The sequence below is a fragment of the Protomyctophum parallelum genome, assembly GCF_964188405.1.
Source record: "Protomyctophum parallelum genome assembly, chromosome: 10".
Classification (NCBI taxonomy): Eukaryota; Metazoa; Chordata; class Actinopteri; order Myctophiformes; family Myctophidae; genus Protomyctophum; species Protomyctophum parallelum.
The window spans coordinates 23,530,071-23,545,408 of record NC_139704.1 but is presented as its reverse complement, the minus strand read 5'-3'; the positions used below and the strand labels follow the sequence as shown (position 1 = coordinate 23,545,408).

Genomic DNA, 15,338 nt, shown 5'->3' with positions numbered 1-15,338 from the left:
GCACATCCCCTCACTTCACTTCACTGTGCGTGCGTGCGTGGATCACAGGCCGGGGGCACCGACAGGAAGCGCAGGGGGCCATTGTCTTCGCCCCGGAAGCCTTTTGTTCTTCAGACACAAACCCATTGTCCTGACTCAACAATGCAGAGCTCCTGGTGCCGGGATGGGTGTGCGCTCACCCCGCGCACCGCCAAGGAGCTTTTCCTCCCCGAAATTACACGAGGTAGGGGTGGGGGTCGAGTGCCTTGAAGGGCTACTTCACCCCTCTTCCAAACAGATCTTATTTTAAAGATGTTTAGGACACAAACACTTTCCTGGGTTTTTTTAAATGTTTTCTATGTGTGTACTTTGTGTTTTTAGATATTTGAGTTGTGGCGTTCATGACTAAAATTTGTCATGAAAATGTAAGTAAGTAAGCCTTGCCGTGCCATGAGGCGCAGGAGCCTATCTCCTGTTTCTGTAGCGTGAGGCGCTGTCAGCTTGATGTACACCCCCTGCCTGCAGGACATGACGCTAGTACGTTGCAGGGATTTACCCCTAATCCAAACCTTGATGCTGAGTGCCAAGCAGGGAGGCATTGGGTCCCGTTTTGGTATGACCCGTCCGGGGATCGAACCCCGACCTCCCAGTCTCAGACACTTCAACCACAAGGCCACCGAGCTGGTGTGAAAAGGTGGTCTCAATTAATTCCTAGTAGTAGTAGTAGTAATAGTATTAGTAGTAGTACAATTTACAATTCAGGCATTTAGCAGATGCTCTTAATCCAGAGCGATTTACAGTAGGCAACGACGTCACAAGGTAATACATGTACTACTAGTAGTAGTAGTTGTGAATTAGCAAACTGGACATTTGGACTGAATGTTTCCTTTATCCTCATGTTTATCCTCATGTTATCCTCATGTCAGGGAGGAAAAGCTACACTCAACCGCTATGGTTGTGTGTCTGCTAACCGCAGAGAGGGAGGGGACAGGTGGACACCTGATCTCATGGAAAGGGCAGACGGGAGGGGTTTGTTGTGGGAAGGAACGGAACGGGCTCATCCAGGTGGAACGATGCCAGTGGGATTAGATGGGGTGGTTGTATTTTGGGTAGGAATCCAATAACCCGATGCAATATATATGCTTTGACAAAGCTGTACGACAAATACTGTGTAGCACATCTGCAAGTTATATATCTGTTACACCTATAATGGCGGAAAATAGCGATGCATGGTTGAAAGTTAAATGGATAACATGGTGTGTGTGTGTGTGTGTGTGTGTGTGTGTGTGTGTGTGTGTGTGTGTGTGTGTGTGTGTGTGTGTGTGTGTGTGTGTGTGTACTATTAAATATTTGTAATGGTTTGTACTGACAGTGGCGGCATGTTTATATAAGCTAAGTGGAGTCTTGGTGCTCAGAGCTTGTATAATCCTAGTAAAGGTGTGTGTGTGTGTGTGTGTACTGTGCGCGCATGTGCATGCGTGTGTGAGAGTAGAAGTCGTCATTATCTCAGCCTGTCAAACAGCTGCATCCCAGTATAGCCTGGACACATAAACAGTCATCCAACCGAACATCCAACACAGATCCATGGATACCTTACTGAACACAACCACATCCAACCGCATCCAACAGAACATCCAACTATAAGCTGTTCTGTTCTTCATGTTTCGTCCTGATACTGCCGCTGGTTGCTGTCAGTCAGAAGCCTCTATTTTAACATTTTATGCTTGTTTTTTTTCCTGTAAATGTATGCACTACTTTGTCACACTACAGTGTCCCGCAATAGAAGCAAAAAAAGCTGATCTATACAAGATCGTCTATTTATTTTTGCTATTTTTGAATTTGAATCCTGAAAAGCTAACCTTTAATTAACAGTTTTGGACAGCAATGTCCAGTCTGTCGACCTTAAATATGATAAAAAAAACTAATTGTTTTTCTCAAATGTTGGGTTAGTTAACGCTCAGGTTCTGTGCAGCAGGATTGAGTCTAATTGGAGGAAAGTGGCCAGGATGGACTTTTTATGTCTTAGAAGGAAGATAGTTAGTACAGATGTTCAAATCTGATCAGCATAAACATAATGCAAAACAATTCTGCATAAATTAGACATAAAATAGACCAAGGCGCAGTTGGAGGAATCACATCGACTCGCCTCGGGATCCCCCAGGAGGAAGTTACTAATGTTGCTCTGGAGAGGGAAGTTTGGAGCTCTCTGGTGGAGCTGTTGCCCCTATTACCAGACTACGGATAAGCGGTTGAAGATGGATGGATGGATGGATGGAAGTGGATAGCCTAGATGCAAAGACAAAAAAGCCCCCACTACAGATCTAAGATATAGGAGATGGTGGAGGTAAGATTGTGGCTTTATCCAATCCAAGGCTTTCAATCGGTTGAAGAGAATGTCAAGATGGATGGTGCCAAATGTCACGCTTTAATCCTGCGAGCACAGACACATGACCAGCGGTGGCATTTTGATAGTAGGCCACTGACAACTATCTGGGACCAGGACTGTCTCTGCAGTACCGCATAAATAGCCCAGCGTCCACGCACGAAAGTCTTGCACTTTACGATAAAAGCGTGAAATTTGGCACGCAGTTATAGAGCATGGCATAAGGAAGATTTTTGGCTACTGTATATAGGGCCATCGCAGATTTGTCCCGTGGTAACCATGGCTGCCACCTGCTGTTATTTTACCAATTCAGGTTCTTCTACACCACCAGGATCTGGATTCTGGTGACTAATCCTGCATTTTCAAGGATGAGGAATTGTATTCAAAAGACTATGACTAAAATGAAATAAAAAATTCAGGCGCTATAGCACCTCAAATGTGTGGCTTTTGAAGATTTCATCATGGCAGCCAAGTCTATGGATGGGATTTGTAATGTTTATTTAGAGCACTTATGCCGTAAATCGTTTGCCAACCATGTCTATGGTCTTTGAGGATTTCACGATGTTCGTTTAGAGCACCTTAGCGAGCACTTTATAGAGCCAGCCAAGTCTATAGACCTTAATGTTTGTTGAGAACACTAAATGACGACATATAAGATGTCATGTGGTCGGTAATAAATACAGTGGGCGCCCCTCACTTCACACAAGTGTGATTCTTAATCTGCAGAAAAATATACTATGAAATCAGCCCGCGGGGCTTTCCTGCCACCCAGATAACCATGGTCTCTCCTGTAGGTCTGCTGGGCTGTAAGCGCTTCCAGTCCTTGGCAGTGAACTACGGCCCCCTGCTGCTGTCAGCTGACGGCGCCCGTCTCCATGTCGGGGCCCGAGGGGCTGCGTTCAGCCTCAACGCCTCCGACATCTCTCACAGCTCCGCCTTGACGGTGAGAGGCTTTTGTGTGCGTGCGTTTGTGCGTGTGTGTGTGTGTGTGTGTGCGTGGCATGCGTACGTGTGCGACTGTACACAACTATTTGTAAGCCAATCACAGTGCAATTACAGTAGCATTTTTACAATGCATGCCTGAGTACAATTGTCTTACGCCCATTATACAGTGGCAGTGGCAACATTTAGTGGTGGAAAGTATAACTACTGGTATGTTCTCTAAGTAGGCCTACTTAAGTACAGTTTTGAGGTATTTTTGAGGGGCACCAGCCCCTCCTATGCCCAGCTTTGTGTGTAATCACATATAATGTGAGGATAAAAATGGAGGACAGAAAAGTGAGGACACCAAAAGTGATTTGCTGGAATGTGATGATGTAATATTATAAATCATGACACGTAATTTCTTGTTTTCTTTCCTTTTTCTTTCCTTTTTTACTGTAGTGAAACATGTTCAGTAGAATGATATATACAGTATACAGAGAAAAAATGAGCGGTGGGGGCGTGGGTCAGAGGAGTTGTTCAACAAGTGGAGTTAAACTAATGTTGGCATTTTGAGAGGGACAGGGATTATTTTAAACTATTATTGACAATGGCTGGGACAATGTACTGTAGTGCTGCACATGCTCAGATGCTCCTCTAGGCTGCACACAGAAGCCTGTGAACATAGACATTCTGTGCATAGATGTGCCACACAATGGTAGGCCTGAGGCCTAGTATGGTAGGCCTCAGGTCCACCATTCTGAAATGTAATAATATTTGGACTGCTGGACAGCTGACAGTAGGCTCTCTTTACTCTTAAAAAAATAAAATAAAAAAAAAATATATATATATATATATATATATATATATATATATATATATAATATACTATGCACTATGCAATGGTAAACTGCAGGCCTACCATTGCGTGGCACATCTATGCATGAAATGTCTATGTTTACAGGCTTCTGTGTCCGGCCTAGAGGGCAACAGCCTGTGTGTTGGTTCCACAGTACTAGCTTTTTGGCCGGGCAACAACAGCAACTCTTACACCATGTGGCCTCTTGAGAGGGACAGGGCACGGACAGGGATCCTCTCCTCTGGTGAGGGCTCCTCTGTGTCTCTCCTGTCGTCGGCCACGGCCTTAGCATAGGACCGTGGTGGGCTCCTCTGTGTCTCTCCTGTCATCGGCCACGGCCTTAGCATATAGGACCGTGGTGGGCTCCTCTGTGTCTCTCCTGTCATCGGCCACGGCCTTAGCATATAGGACCGTGGTGGCTGGACAGCCAAACCGCCCATTATCACATCTTCCATTCTTGAGTATTGCTCCAGGTCATCAATGCTCCGCTCCAAGCCCACAATCTTTTCATCCTTCTCTTTAACCATCAGGTCCAGCAGCACGGTTTGCATGCTTGGCTATACTGAGCTCGCCTGACAAGAAGTTTAGAGATTTCTGGATCTCCTCCAACAACACTTTCTCCACTCCAGTTTTCTTTGACATTTTCATTTCTTTATCTTCATTTATCTCTGTAGTATTTCTCAGTTTACAGACTTTTGTTTCTTTCTGTTTTGCCATTACCTTGACGTTTTAACGCTCAGAGTGGCGTCCGCTCACACAGGCACCTCCGATGAATATTGACATGCATTTTGAGGACAGGGATTCTTTTAAACTATGGTGACATGCATTTTGAGGACAGGGATTCTTTTAAACTATGGTGACATGCATTTTGAGGACAGGGATTCTTTTAAACTATGGTGACATGCATTTTGAGGACAGGGATTCTTTTAAACTATGGTGACATGCATTTTGAGGACAGGGAGGGATTCTTTTAAACTATGGTGACATGCATTTTGAGAGGGACAGGGATTATCTTCGGTTAGTGTTGCCTTTGGGTAGGCAGGTCAGATGATGTTCTGGTGGTATGCCCATGGGCGTCACAAGTTAACACATGATAAGAATAAGTATATAACTAGAAAAACGCAATTCTGGGAAATTGCAAGTGGTTGCACCGACACTTTCAGGCTCTTGAGTCTTGCATAAGTACAGCACTGGAACATATGGAACAATATTGTACTTTTGCTCCACTGCCTTTATTATTTGTCACTACCGGTATTTACTTTGAAGATTTCTATTATTAATACAAAACATGCATTAACCACTTAAGCCCTACTCTGTACTACATACATTTCGGCCATTTGAAAATTGCCAATCTACAATCCACAAGTGTGTGTGTGTGTGTGTGTGTGTGTGTGTGTGTGTGTGTGTGTGTGTGTGTGTGTGTGTGTGTGTGTGTGTGTGTGTGTTCATTAGATTGAGTGGGATGCCTCCGCGGAGCAGAAGCAGCTGTGTCTTAGTAAAGGGAAAGACAACAAGGTAAACACAATGACTGCGTGCGTGCGTGCGTGCGCGTGCGTGCGTGCGTGCGTGCGTGCGTGCGTGCGCGTGCGTGCGTGCACCAGCATTTCGATGCTCCTGGTATAGCAGATTTTGATTATAAATACAAAACATGCATTAACCACTTAAGCCCTATACCTCTACATTTTGCCCATTTGTTTATACATTTGAAAACTTGAAATGGGCAATTCTGCCTAATAAGTACTACTACTTTTGTACATTTACTCAAGTAAATGTTTAATTCTGGGACTTTTACTGGGACACAACTTGTATGTGTCTCTCTCACTCTCTCTCTCTCTCTCTCTCTCTCTCTCGTGCGCTCAGACCGAATGTTTCAACCACATCCGCTTCCTCCAGAGATACAACTCCACGCACCTCTACATGTGTGGAACACACGCCTTCAGACCGCTCTGCACATACATAGTAAGACACTGTACTGTACTGTACTGTACTGTACTGTACTGTACTGTACTGTACTGTACTGTACTGTACTGTACTGTACTGTACTGTACTGTACTGTACTGTACTGTACTGTACTGTACTGTACTGTACTGTACTGTACTGTACTGTACTGTACTGTACTGTACTGTACTGTACTGTACTGTACTGTACTGGTTACCCATCAAGGCCAGAGTAGATTTTAAAATCCTGTTAACCACTTTTAAGGCACTTCATGGACTGGCCCCACTTTATATCCTCGACCGTTTAACCCCTAAGGAGATGATGATGTATGATGATGTACGATGATAAGAGCGCCCCTCACTTCACACGGGTGTGATTTCTTTTAGAAATATTTGGGAAGATCCGCCGATCCGAAGTCAGTCGGACAGTGCTCGAGATTAGGAGATACGTGAACTAATGACACAGACACGCGTACACATGTCTGTCAGCTCGCTTGGTCTTCAACCAGCCAAAATTCTCACATGTCTCCCCCCTGCTCCGCTCCCTCCACTCGCTCCCGGTCGCTGCCCGCACAGAATACAAAACTCTGATGCTGGCATTCAAAGCAACCAAAGGTATGGCTCCCCCATATCTTGCAAGTATGATTGAACCCTACAAACCCTCCCGCGCACTCAGATCAGCCAATGCAGGGAAGCTGGAAGTACCCTCACTAAAAACGCCGGGACAACGCTCCACACGTCCCAAACTCTTCTCCCTTCTGGCTCCAAAACTGTGGAATGCACTTCCCATTGCAGTCAGAACTGCAGCATCACTCCCAATCTTCCGCCGTAGTCTGAAAACCCACCTTTTTAGACTCCATCATGGCCCATAGCACTTACCCTACCCCCTTAGATAGCATTTCTGTAGACTTAGATAGCATCTGATACAGACTTATAGCATGTTATGTAGACGGCACTATAATTGCATTGTATATAGTCATAGCACGCCATAGTACATATGTATAGCATAGTAGTATATATATATAGTTTATATGTATAGTCTCATAATATAGATATTCCACTGTTACTTTCTTAGCTTACGCATGTTTTATGATAAATGCTTTTGTGATGTATTCCCATGCTTTTGTTCTTGATTATTGTAAGTCGCTCTGGATTAACCCATTGATGCCTGATGCCGAATCTGGGAACGCCTTCTAGGGCCTGACCTAAGGTTTCTGAAAACCTTCAAATTCTGATGATTTTTTTTTAAATAGTTATGTTGCTACATGTATAGCAATAGCTGATGAGACACAGAGAGCGCGCCGGCTTCAAGGGCAGAACAACGTATACGTTGCACCAGGCGTCAATGGGTTAAGAGCGTCTGCTAAATGCCTAAATTGTAAATTGTTAATTGTCTGTGTGCCTGCTTTGGCCCATATAATGGAGATCCCTGATCAAATTCCTGGATTAAATGTGTCTCTTGTGTGTCCTCCTTTACGTTGCCGCTTCCCTTACCTGTCCCGTTGTTTCGTAGGACGAGGAGCGGTTTGTGATGTCCCCTCGGACCGAAGAAGGTCGAGACAAATGTCCATACAGCCCGGCAACTGGCTACACCGGCCTCATCGTTGGTAAGACACACCACAACTTAAAACTCACCTTTTCTCTTTGGCTTTTAATAACATCCCATGATAATGTTTTTCTGCTTGCAGTGAACCTACAAGCTGCTCAATGTATTACCATAGTTGTAATACATCATAATACTTTACAGTATATTGTATTATAATTACAGTTATGTGGGGTACTTTATTTGAATGGAAACAGTAGATATTTTGATGCGGTGTGGTGTGGTGTAGTGTGGTGTGGTGTGGTGCAGTCGGAACTCGGGCTAAAGTTAATCCTTGTACTAAAAAGAAAGCTTTAAGCATAAGCTAAAAGCTTTAAGCATATAGCAACATACGTATAGCAACATACGTTTTTTTCAGAAAGTCCCATGTATAGTGGTATGCTCTAAATTTAGCCCTTGACCCAAATCTACAAGCTCACGACGTGGCGCGTATTGTCACTACTTCTCATCATAAACATTTTTTTCTAATTTACGGAATATCTTAGATTATTTGAAAATTGAAAAAAATACTGGGAAAAATATTTGAATGAATGAGAAAAATGCTTTCTTGGGAATGTTTTTTTTGTAATGTTTTTTGACACTGGGGGCTTGTTCCCTCCTCTGCGTCATCAACCCGAGGCGGGTTTGGTGAAAGGGCCTTTCTGTGTGGAGTTTGAATGTTCTCCCCGTGTCCCCTAGGGTAGGTACCCTCACAAAAAACATGCAGTAATCCTGGTCTCTAAAACCTCCCCCTGGCCAGCCGGGGCGCCTGATGGAGGGGAAAGGAACTGGTCGGAATAACGTGTTCCTTCTACCCGCTACGTCCGGCCGGGGAAACTCCCCCCTGTCAGGTGAAAAGAAGCAGCTTGGACTCCTCATGCATAGAAGGAAGCATGACGTCCGTCCACTGCCCCCCCAGGTTGGCAGAGGAAGTGTAGTACCCAGGATTACATTAGATAATTGACACTGGGTGAACAAATTTATTGTTGTCCTCTCAGACCCAGCAGATGTACTGTTTTTCCTCTCAGACCAGCAGATGTACTGTTTTTCCTCTCAGACCAGCAGATGTATTGTTTTTCCTCTCAGAACCAGCAGATGTACTGTTTTTCCTCTCAGAACCAGCAGATGTACTGTTTTTCCTCTCAGAACCAGCAGATGTACTGTTTTTCCTCTCAGAACCAGCAGATGTACTGTTTTTCCTCTCAGAACCAGCAGATGTACTGTTTTTCCTCTCAGAACCAGCAGATGTACTGTTTTTCCTCTCAGACCAGCAGATGTACTGTTTTTCCTGTCAGACCCAGCAGATGTACTGTTTTTCCTCTCAGACCAGCAGATGTACTGTTTTTCCTGTCAGACCCAGCAGATGTACTGTTTTTCCTCTCAGACCAGCAGATGTACTGTTTTTCCTCTCAGACCAGCAGATGTACTGTTTTTCCTCTCAGAACCAGCAGATGTACTGTTTTTCCTCTCAGAACCAGCAGATGTACTGTTTTTCCTCTCAGAACCAGCAGATGTACTGTTTTTCCTCTCAGAACCAGCAGATGTACTGTTTTTCCTCTCAGACCAGCAGATGTACTGTTTTTCCTGTCAGACCCAGCAGATGTACTGTTTTTCCTCTCAGACCAGCAGATGTACTGTTTTTCCTGTCAGACCCAGCAGATGTACTGTTTTTCCTCTCAGACCAGCAGATGTACTGTTTTTCCTCTCAGACCAGCAGATGTACTGTTTTTCCTCTCAGAACCAGCAGATGTACTGTTTTTCCTCTCAGACCAGCAGATGTACTGTTTTTCCTCTCAGACCAGCAGATGTACTGTTTTTCCTCTCAGACCAGCAGATGTACTGTTTTTCCTCTCAGACCAGCAGATGTACTGTTTTTCCTCTCAGACCAGCAGATGTACTGTTTTTCCTCTCAGACCAGCAGATGTACTGTTTTTCCTCTCAGACCAGCAGATGTACTGTTTTTCCTCTCAGACCAGCAGATGTACTGTTTTTCCTCTCAGAACCAGCAGATGTACTGTTTTTCCTCTCAGAACCAGCAGATGTACTGTTTTTCCTCTCAGAACCAGCAGATGTACTGTTTTTCCTCTCAGAACCAGCAGATGTACTGTTTTTCCTCTCAGACCAGCAGATGTACTGTTTTTCCTGTCAGACCCAGCAGATGTACTGTTTTTCCTCTCAGACCAGCAGATGTACTGTTTTTCCTGTCAGACCCAGCAGATGTACTGTTTTTCCTCTCAGACCAGCAGATGTACTGTTTTTCCTCTCAGACCAGCAGATGTACTGTTTTTCCTCTCAGAACCAGCAGATGTACTGTTTTTCCTCTCAGAACCAGCAGATGTACTGTTTTTCCTCTCAGAACCAGCAGATGTACTGTTTTTCCTCTCAGAACCAGCAGATGTACTGTTTTTCCTCTCAGACCAGCAGATGTACTGTTTTTCCTGTCAGACCCAGCAGATGTACTGTTTTTCCTCTCAGACCAGCAGATGTACTGTTTTTCCTGTCAGACCCAGCAGATGTACTGTTTTTCCTCTCAGACCAGCAGATGTACTGTTTTTCCTCTCAGACCAGCAGATGTACTGTTTTTCCTCTCAGAACCAGCAGATGTACTGTTTTTCCTCTCAGACCAGCAGATGTACTGTTTTTCCTCTCAGACCAGCAGATGTACTGTTTTTCCTCTCAGACCAGCAGATGTACTGTTTTTCCTCTCAGACCAGCAGATGTACTGTTTTTCCTCTCAGACCAGCAGATGTACTGTTTTTCCTCTCAGACCAGCAGATGTACTGTTTTTCCTCTCAGACCAGCAGATGTACACGGCCTCTCAGTACGAGTTCCGGAGCTTCCCGGACATCCGCCGCAACTCGCCGCCTCCCGCGCTGAAGACGGAGGACGCGCCCACGCGCTGGCTGACCGGTGAGCAGCGCTGTCAAGTACATTTACTCAAGTACTGTAACTTATAGGGCCACTTCACCGCTTTTGCAACCAGATCTTATTTAAATGATGTTTGGCAGACAAGAAGACTTTCCTGGGTTTCTATGTGGGTAATATGTGTTTTTACTAATATTTTAGTATTTCAAAGTTCTGTGTGATGTCACACACAGACTACATTATTTTTCTGGCCATAGAGTGCAACATTTCGAATTGTGCTGCTGTTATCTACTACAAATACTATTACAGATATAGGCCTAAGGTTTTCTGCAATTGTCCTGAAAATGTAATATTTTTAATTTCCTGAAAAACATTTTGGAGTTGGCTGGTTTCTGCCCGACAGAAGAGATATATATGTATGTTCTATATATGATTCGGGGCCGATCACGTCATTTTAAAATGATCAAAATCGGATCGGGAGCACAAAAACGTGATCGGGACATCCCTAGTATCAATATATCATGATATTAGACCGGATATTGTCTGATTTTGAATATTGTACTATTTTGATAGTAGAAATCGGTATCGGCAGATACTCAAAAACATGATCGGGACATCCCTATAGCACCAGTCTGGCTTTCGGGCATTTCATTTCATTAGTCAAATGGCAACCAAATCTATGGACATTTTTGTTTAGAGAACGATGTTTGTTTAAAGGAGTGAGGCGCCTCTCACTTCACACAAGTGTGTGTGTGTGTGTGTGTGTGTGTGTGTGTGTGTGTGTGTGTGTGTGTGTGTTTTCTTTTCTGTGTCCAGAGGCAGACTTTGTGGGCTCGGCGCTGCTGGAGTCCAGCGGCTCCGGAGACGACGACAAGATCTACTGGTTCTTCACAGAGAGGAGCCAAGAGCAGACGCCCGGTGCCACCCTGACACGGGTGGCACGGGTGGCACGCATCTGCAGGGTGAGAGCGAGAAAGAGAGTGAGAGACACCCAGCTACACTCGTAGTAGGGTGGCACAGGTCTGAAGGGTGAGAGAGAGAGAGAGAGACACGGGTCTGAAGGGTGAGAGAGAGAGAGAGATCAGTGTGTCCTACAGCCATCACCCCACCGCCGCTGTGTTGGCCTGCTGTGTGCTTTGTGACCGCATGACAATCCACTGACATTTAGCACAGAGGCAGAGTCTGCTGTGTGTGTGTGTGTGTGTGTGTGTGTGTGTGTGTGTGTGTGTGTGTGTGTGTGTGCGTGCACGATTGTGTTTGTGTTTGTGTGTGTTTGTGTATGTGTGTATTTGCTATACTTGTGAGGGCCAAGGTACAATAGAATGTATGAGGACAATTTTCCTGGTCAATTTTCCTGGTCCTCATAAGAGATCAGAAATGGTTAAGGAAGAAAATGCAGGTTAGGGTTATGGCTAGGATTGGGCATTTAAACGTTACGGCATGGAGTGATGTATATTTGAAAATCCGACCTAAAAGTGCAGTCCTCTCCTCTCCTCTCCTCTCCTCTCCTCTCCTCTCCTCTCCTCTCCTCTCCTCTCCTCTCCTCTCCTCTCCTCTCCTCTCCTCTCCTCTCCTCTCCTCTCCTCTCCTCTCCTCTCCTCCAGGGGGACAGAGGGGGTCGCCTGACCCTCCAGAAGAGGTGGACATCGTTCCTGAAGGCCAGGCTGCTGTGTTCTCTGCCCGAGTACGACTTCCACTTCAACATGCTGCGCAGCGCCTTCGTCCTGCACGGACGCACGGCCGCCGACACACTCTTCTACGGCGTCTTCGGCCTGGAGTGGTGAGCATGCAGCGTTGTTTTCGTCGACTAAAACCAAAAATGTTCGACGACTACCTTTTTTTCACTGAGGAAAACTAAATGAAAACTATATGCTTTGGTGACTAAAACTAAGACTAAGAAATAAGAAATATATTGACACTTTCGTCAACAAATAAAAACTAGACTAAAATGTTTAGGAAGGGACTATAGTGGACAAGAGATCCAGTAGTCATTTTACACTTGGTTTGCGTGACGTGTTGTGTGCTTGCAGATCTGCTATTTTCAGCAAGTGTAAAATCTGTCATTACAATGGCATCAAGGCCCGCCAAAATACATTTTAGTCGACTAAATCAACTGTAGATTTAGTCGACTAAAATCGCATGACACTTAGTGGACTAAAACTAGACTAACGCTAAGACATTCCAGATGACTAAAATATGACTAAAACTAAATTAAGTTTCAGTCCAAAGACTATGACTAAACTAAAATTTAAATTTCTGCCAAAAACAACACTGGTTGGGCAAAAGGGTGAAATCAGCCCTCAACGGCTTCTGCCAGAAATATGGGGAAAGTAAATGGTAAATGGTGCATTTATATAGCGCTTTTATCCAAGGCGCTTTACATAGATTGTGCATTTCATTCACCCATTCACACACACATTCATACACCGATTGCGGCGGAAGCCATGCAAGGTACCAACCAGCACATCGGGAGCAATTTGGGGTTCAGTGTCTTGCCCAAGGACACTTCGACATGTAGACAGGAGGAGCCGGGATTCGAACCGCTGACCCATGGATCATTGGACGACCTGCTCTACCTCTTGAGCCACAGTGCGGGGCTTCTGGCAGGGTTCCGTTCTTTTATATTCTAAAAACAGCCAGCTCGGTATCATGGCAAAATTATTCTGGGCGGCAGTGGCTCAGGGGTAGAGTGGCTGGATGGTGACCGCAAGGTTGCCAGTTCGATCCCGGGCTCCCCCAGAGCTAGTGTCGAAGTGTCCTTGAGCAAGACACTGAACCCCAAATTGCTCCTGATGTGCAGGTTGGTGCCTTGCATCGGTGTGTGAATGTGTGTGTGAATGGGTGAATGCAATGCACAATCTATGTAAAGCGACCTTGGATAAAGGCGCTACTGTATACAAATGCACCATTTAGCGAAACTTCTGGAAAATAATTGATCTTTCATCATTGTATCGTAGTAAATACACAATTTATAATAATAACACGCCAAACTCAGCTTTTATGTTCCCCTCTGAAGGTTCTTTGAGGGTGTGAATTTAAATCAGCCAAGAGAGATCGATGGAGTCCACGTTATTCAGAAAAGACTAGAGGAGATGAAAGACAGGAGGAGATAGAGAGGAACGTTTTACACATCCCTCCCCCCAAAACAAACATTTCGGGGAAGGGCAGAGAGTGAATACAAATTGACAATTTAGATTCCGTTGCACGTGTTTGAGTCTAAAGGGCTTTTGAGTTTCTCAATAGGGTTCATGGCCTGAATGTTAAACAGTGTCACCCAGTCCGCTTATTAAGCAACTTTGGGCTTGCATGGTTTTTTCTGTAGCCTAAAAGTACATGCGGTCATGTGTGTGTGACTCTTCCTCAAGGCTCATAGCTTCTTCTCTGTTTGCATTCTGCAGTGCTCGGCCTGAACCGCACACGCACACACACACACACACACACACACACACACACACTCTCACACACACACACACACACACACACACATACCCACACACACCCACACACACACATCATAGATCTGTGAGCTGTGACTAATTTAGCATCCTTCGCACCTTACCTCCCATCTCTCGTCCTTTGCTTCCTTTCCTCTCTCCTCCTGTGTTGCCGCTCCGCTTCCATCCCTGTCCTTCCTTTAAACCCACGTGTGTGCGTGTGGTGTGTGTGTGTGTGTGCATGTGTGTGCGTGTGTGTGCGCGTGTGCACATCACAACCACCGTCTCTATGGAAACTGGAGGTGTACTGTTGTGTTACCAGGCTTGTGATCTGCTCTTTCTCACTGTGTGTGTGTGTGTGTGTGTGTGTGTGTGTGTGTGTGTGTGTGTGTGTGTGTGTGTGTGTGTGTGTGTGTGTGTTTTCAGGAAGAATGTGAAGGCGTCTGCAGTGTGTCGGTTCTCTCTGCCTGAGGTGGAGCAGGTCTTCCAGGGTCCCTACATGGAGAGCCACAACTCTGGCTCCAAATGGCAGGAATACACAGGCAAGATCCCTGAGCCACGGCCTGGGATGGTGAGAGAAACACACACACACACACACACACACACACACACACACACACACACACACACATACATCCCACACACATCGACAGACGTATAGACCAATGGTTTTAAACCAGTCGTCCGGGGACCACCAGTGGATTGAGGGGGTTCCAGGTGGTCCCCAGCTAAAGGTGTTTGAGAGTTGGTTACCAAATGGACCTTTATTGTCTCCATCAGGCCGAAGGCATGGGGAGAGAGTATGTTTTGCACTCCGTGCGTGCGTGCGTGCGTGCGTCCATCCGTCCGTCCGTCCGTCCGTCCGTCTGTGTACAGCTAATCTTCTTGGCTGATGCCAAACTTTACACACACACTCCCTGGATGCCAACGATGAACCTCTGCCCCAATTTCTTTAACAGCCTGTTATAGCGCCACCATGAGGCTGACTTTTGCAAAACACATTTCTTCATATTACTCGTACACATTTTCTCCATACACCATGCAACTCGGTATACAGCATCTCTATAGTCATGTGATCACCACGGACCACTCCGCTTCCCCATATTCCATCCCCATTGGCTCAGATTGCCTTCTAAAGTTCTGCAGATGTGTCTGTTTTGATCAAAATACCTAAAATCATGAACACAGTCAGAGTGCGATTTCCGTGACATTATGCACACACATTACCACTCGGCAGAGGAAAAAATGGCACTTGAAAAAAAGCGGACTCATGGTGGCGCTATAACAGGAAAATTAATGTTCTTACCTATACGTGCACCGATCTGTGTACATACAACTTTGCATGCTCACTCCCCCTAGAGGCCAAGACAAAACCTTT

General features: G+C 45.3%; 1 protein-coding gene across 1 annotated transcript in view; it reads left to right on the top strand.

Annotated features, from left to right (window-relative positions):
- Positions 1-15,338, top strand: part of LOC310866218 (semaphorin-4G-like) — a 40,309-nt gene that overhangs the window by 11,420 nt on the left and 13,551 nt on the right. The window contains exons 2-9 of the mRNA XM_083775705.1: positions 3,157-3,305; positions 5,595-5,657; positions 6,003-6,101; positions 7,593-7,686; positions 10,458-10,571; positions 11,343-11,488; positions 12,131-12,306; positions 14,387-14,531. Coding sequence (XP_083631831.1) covers positions 3,157-3,305; positions 5,595-5,657; positions 6,003-6,101; positions 7,593-7,686; positions 10,458-10,571; positions 11,343-11,488; positions 12,131-12,306; positions 14,387-14,531 — 986 coding nt within the window. The remainder of the gene's footprint in view (positions 1-3,156; positions 3,306-5,594; positions 5,658-6,002; positions 6,102-7,592; positions 7,687-10,457; positions 10,572-11,342; positions 11,489-12,130; positions 12,307-14,386; positions 14,532-15,338) is intronic.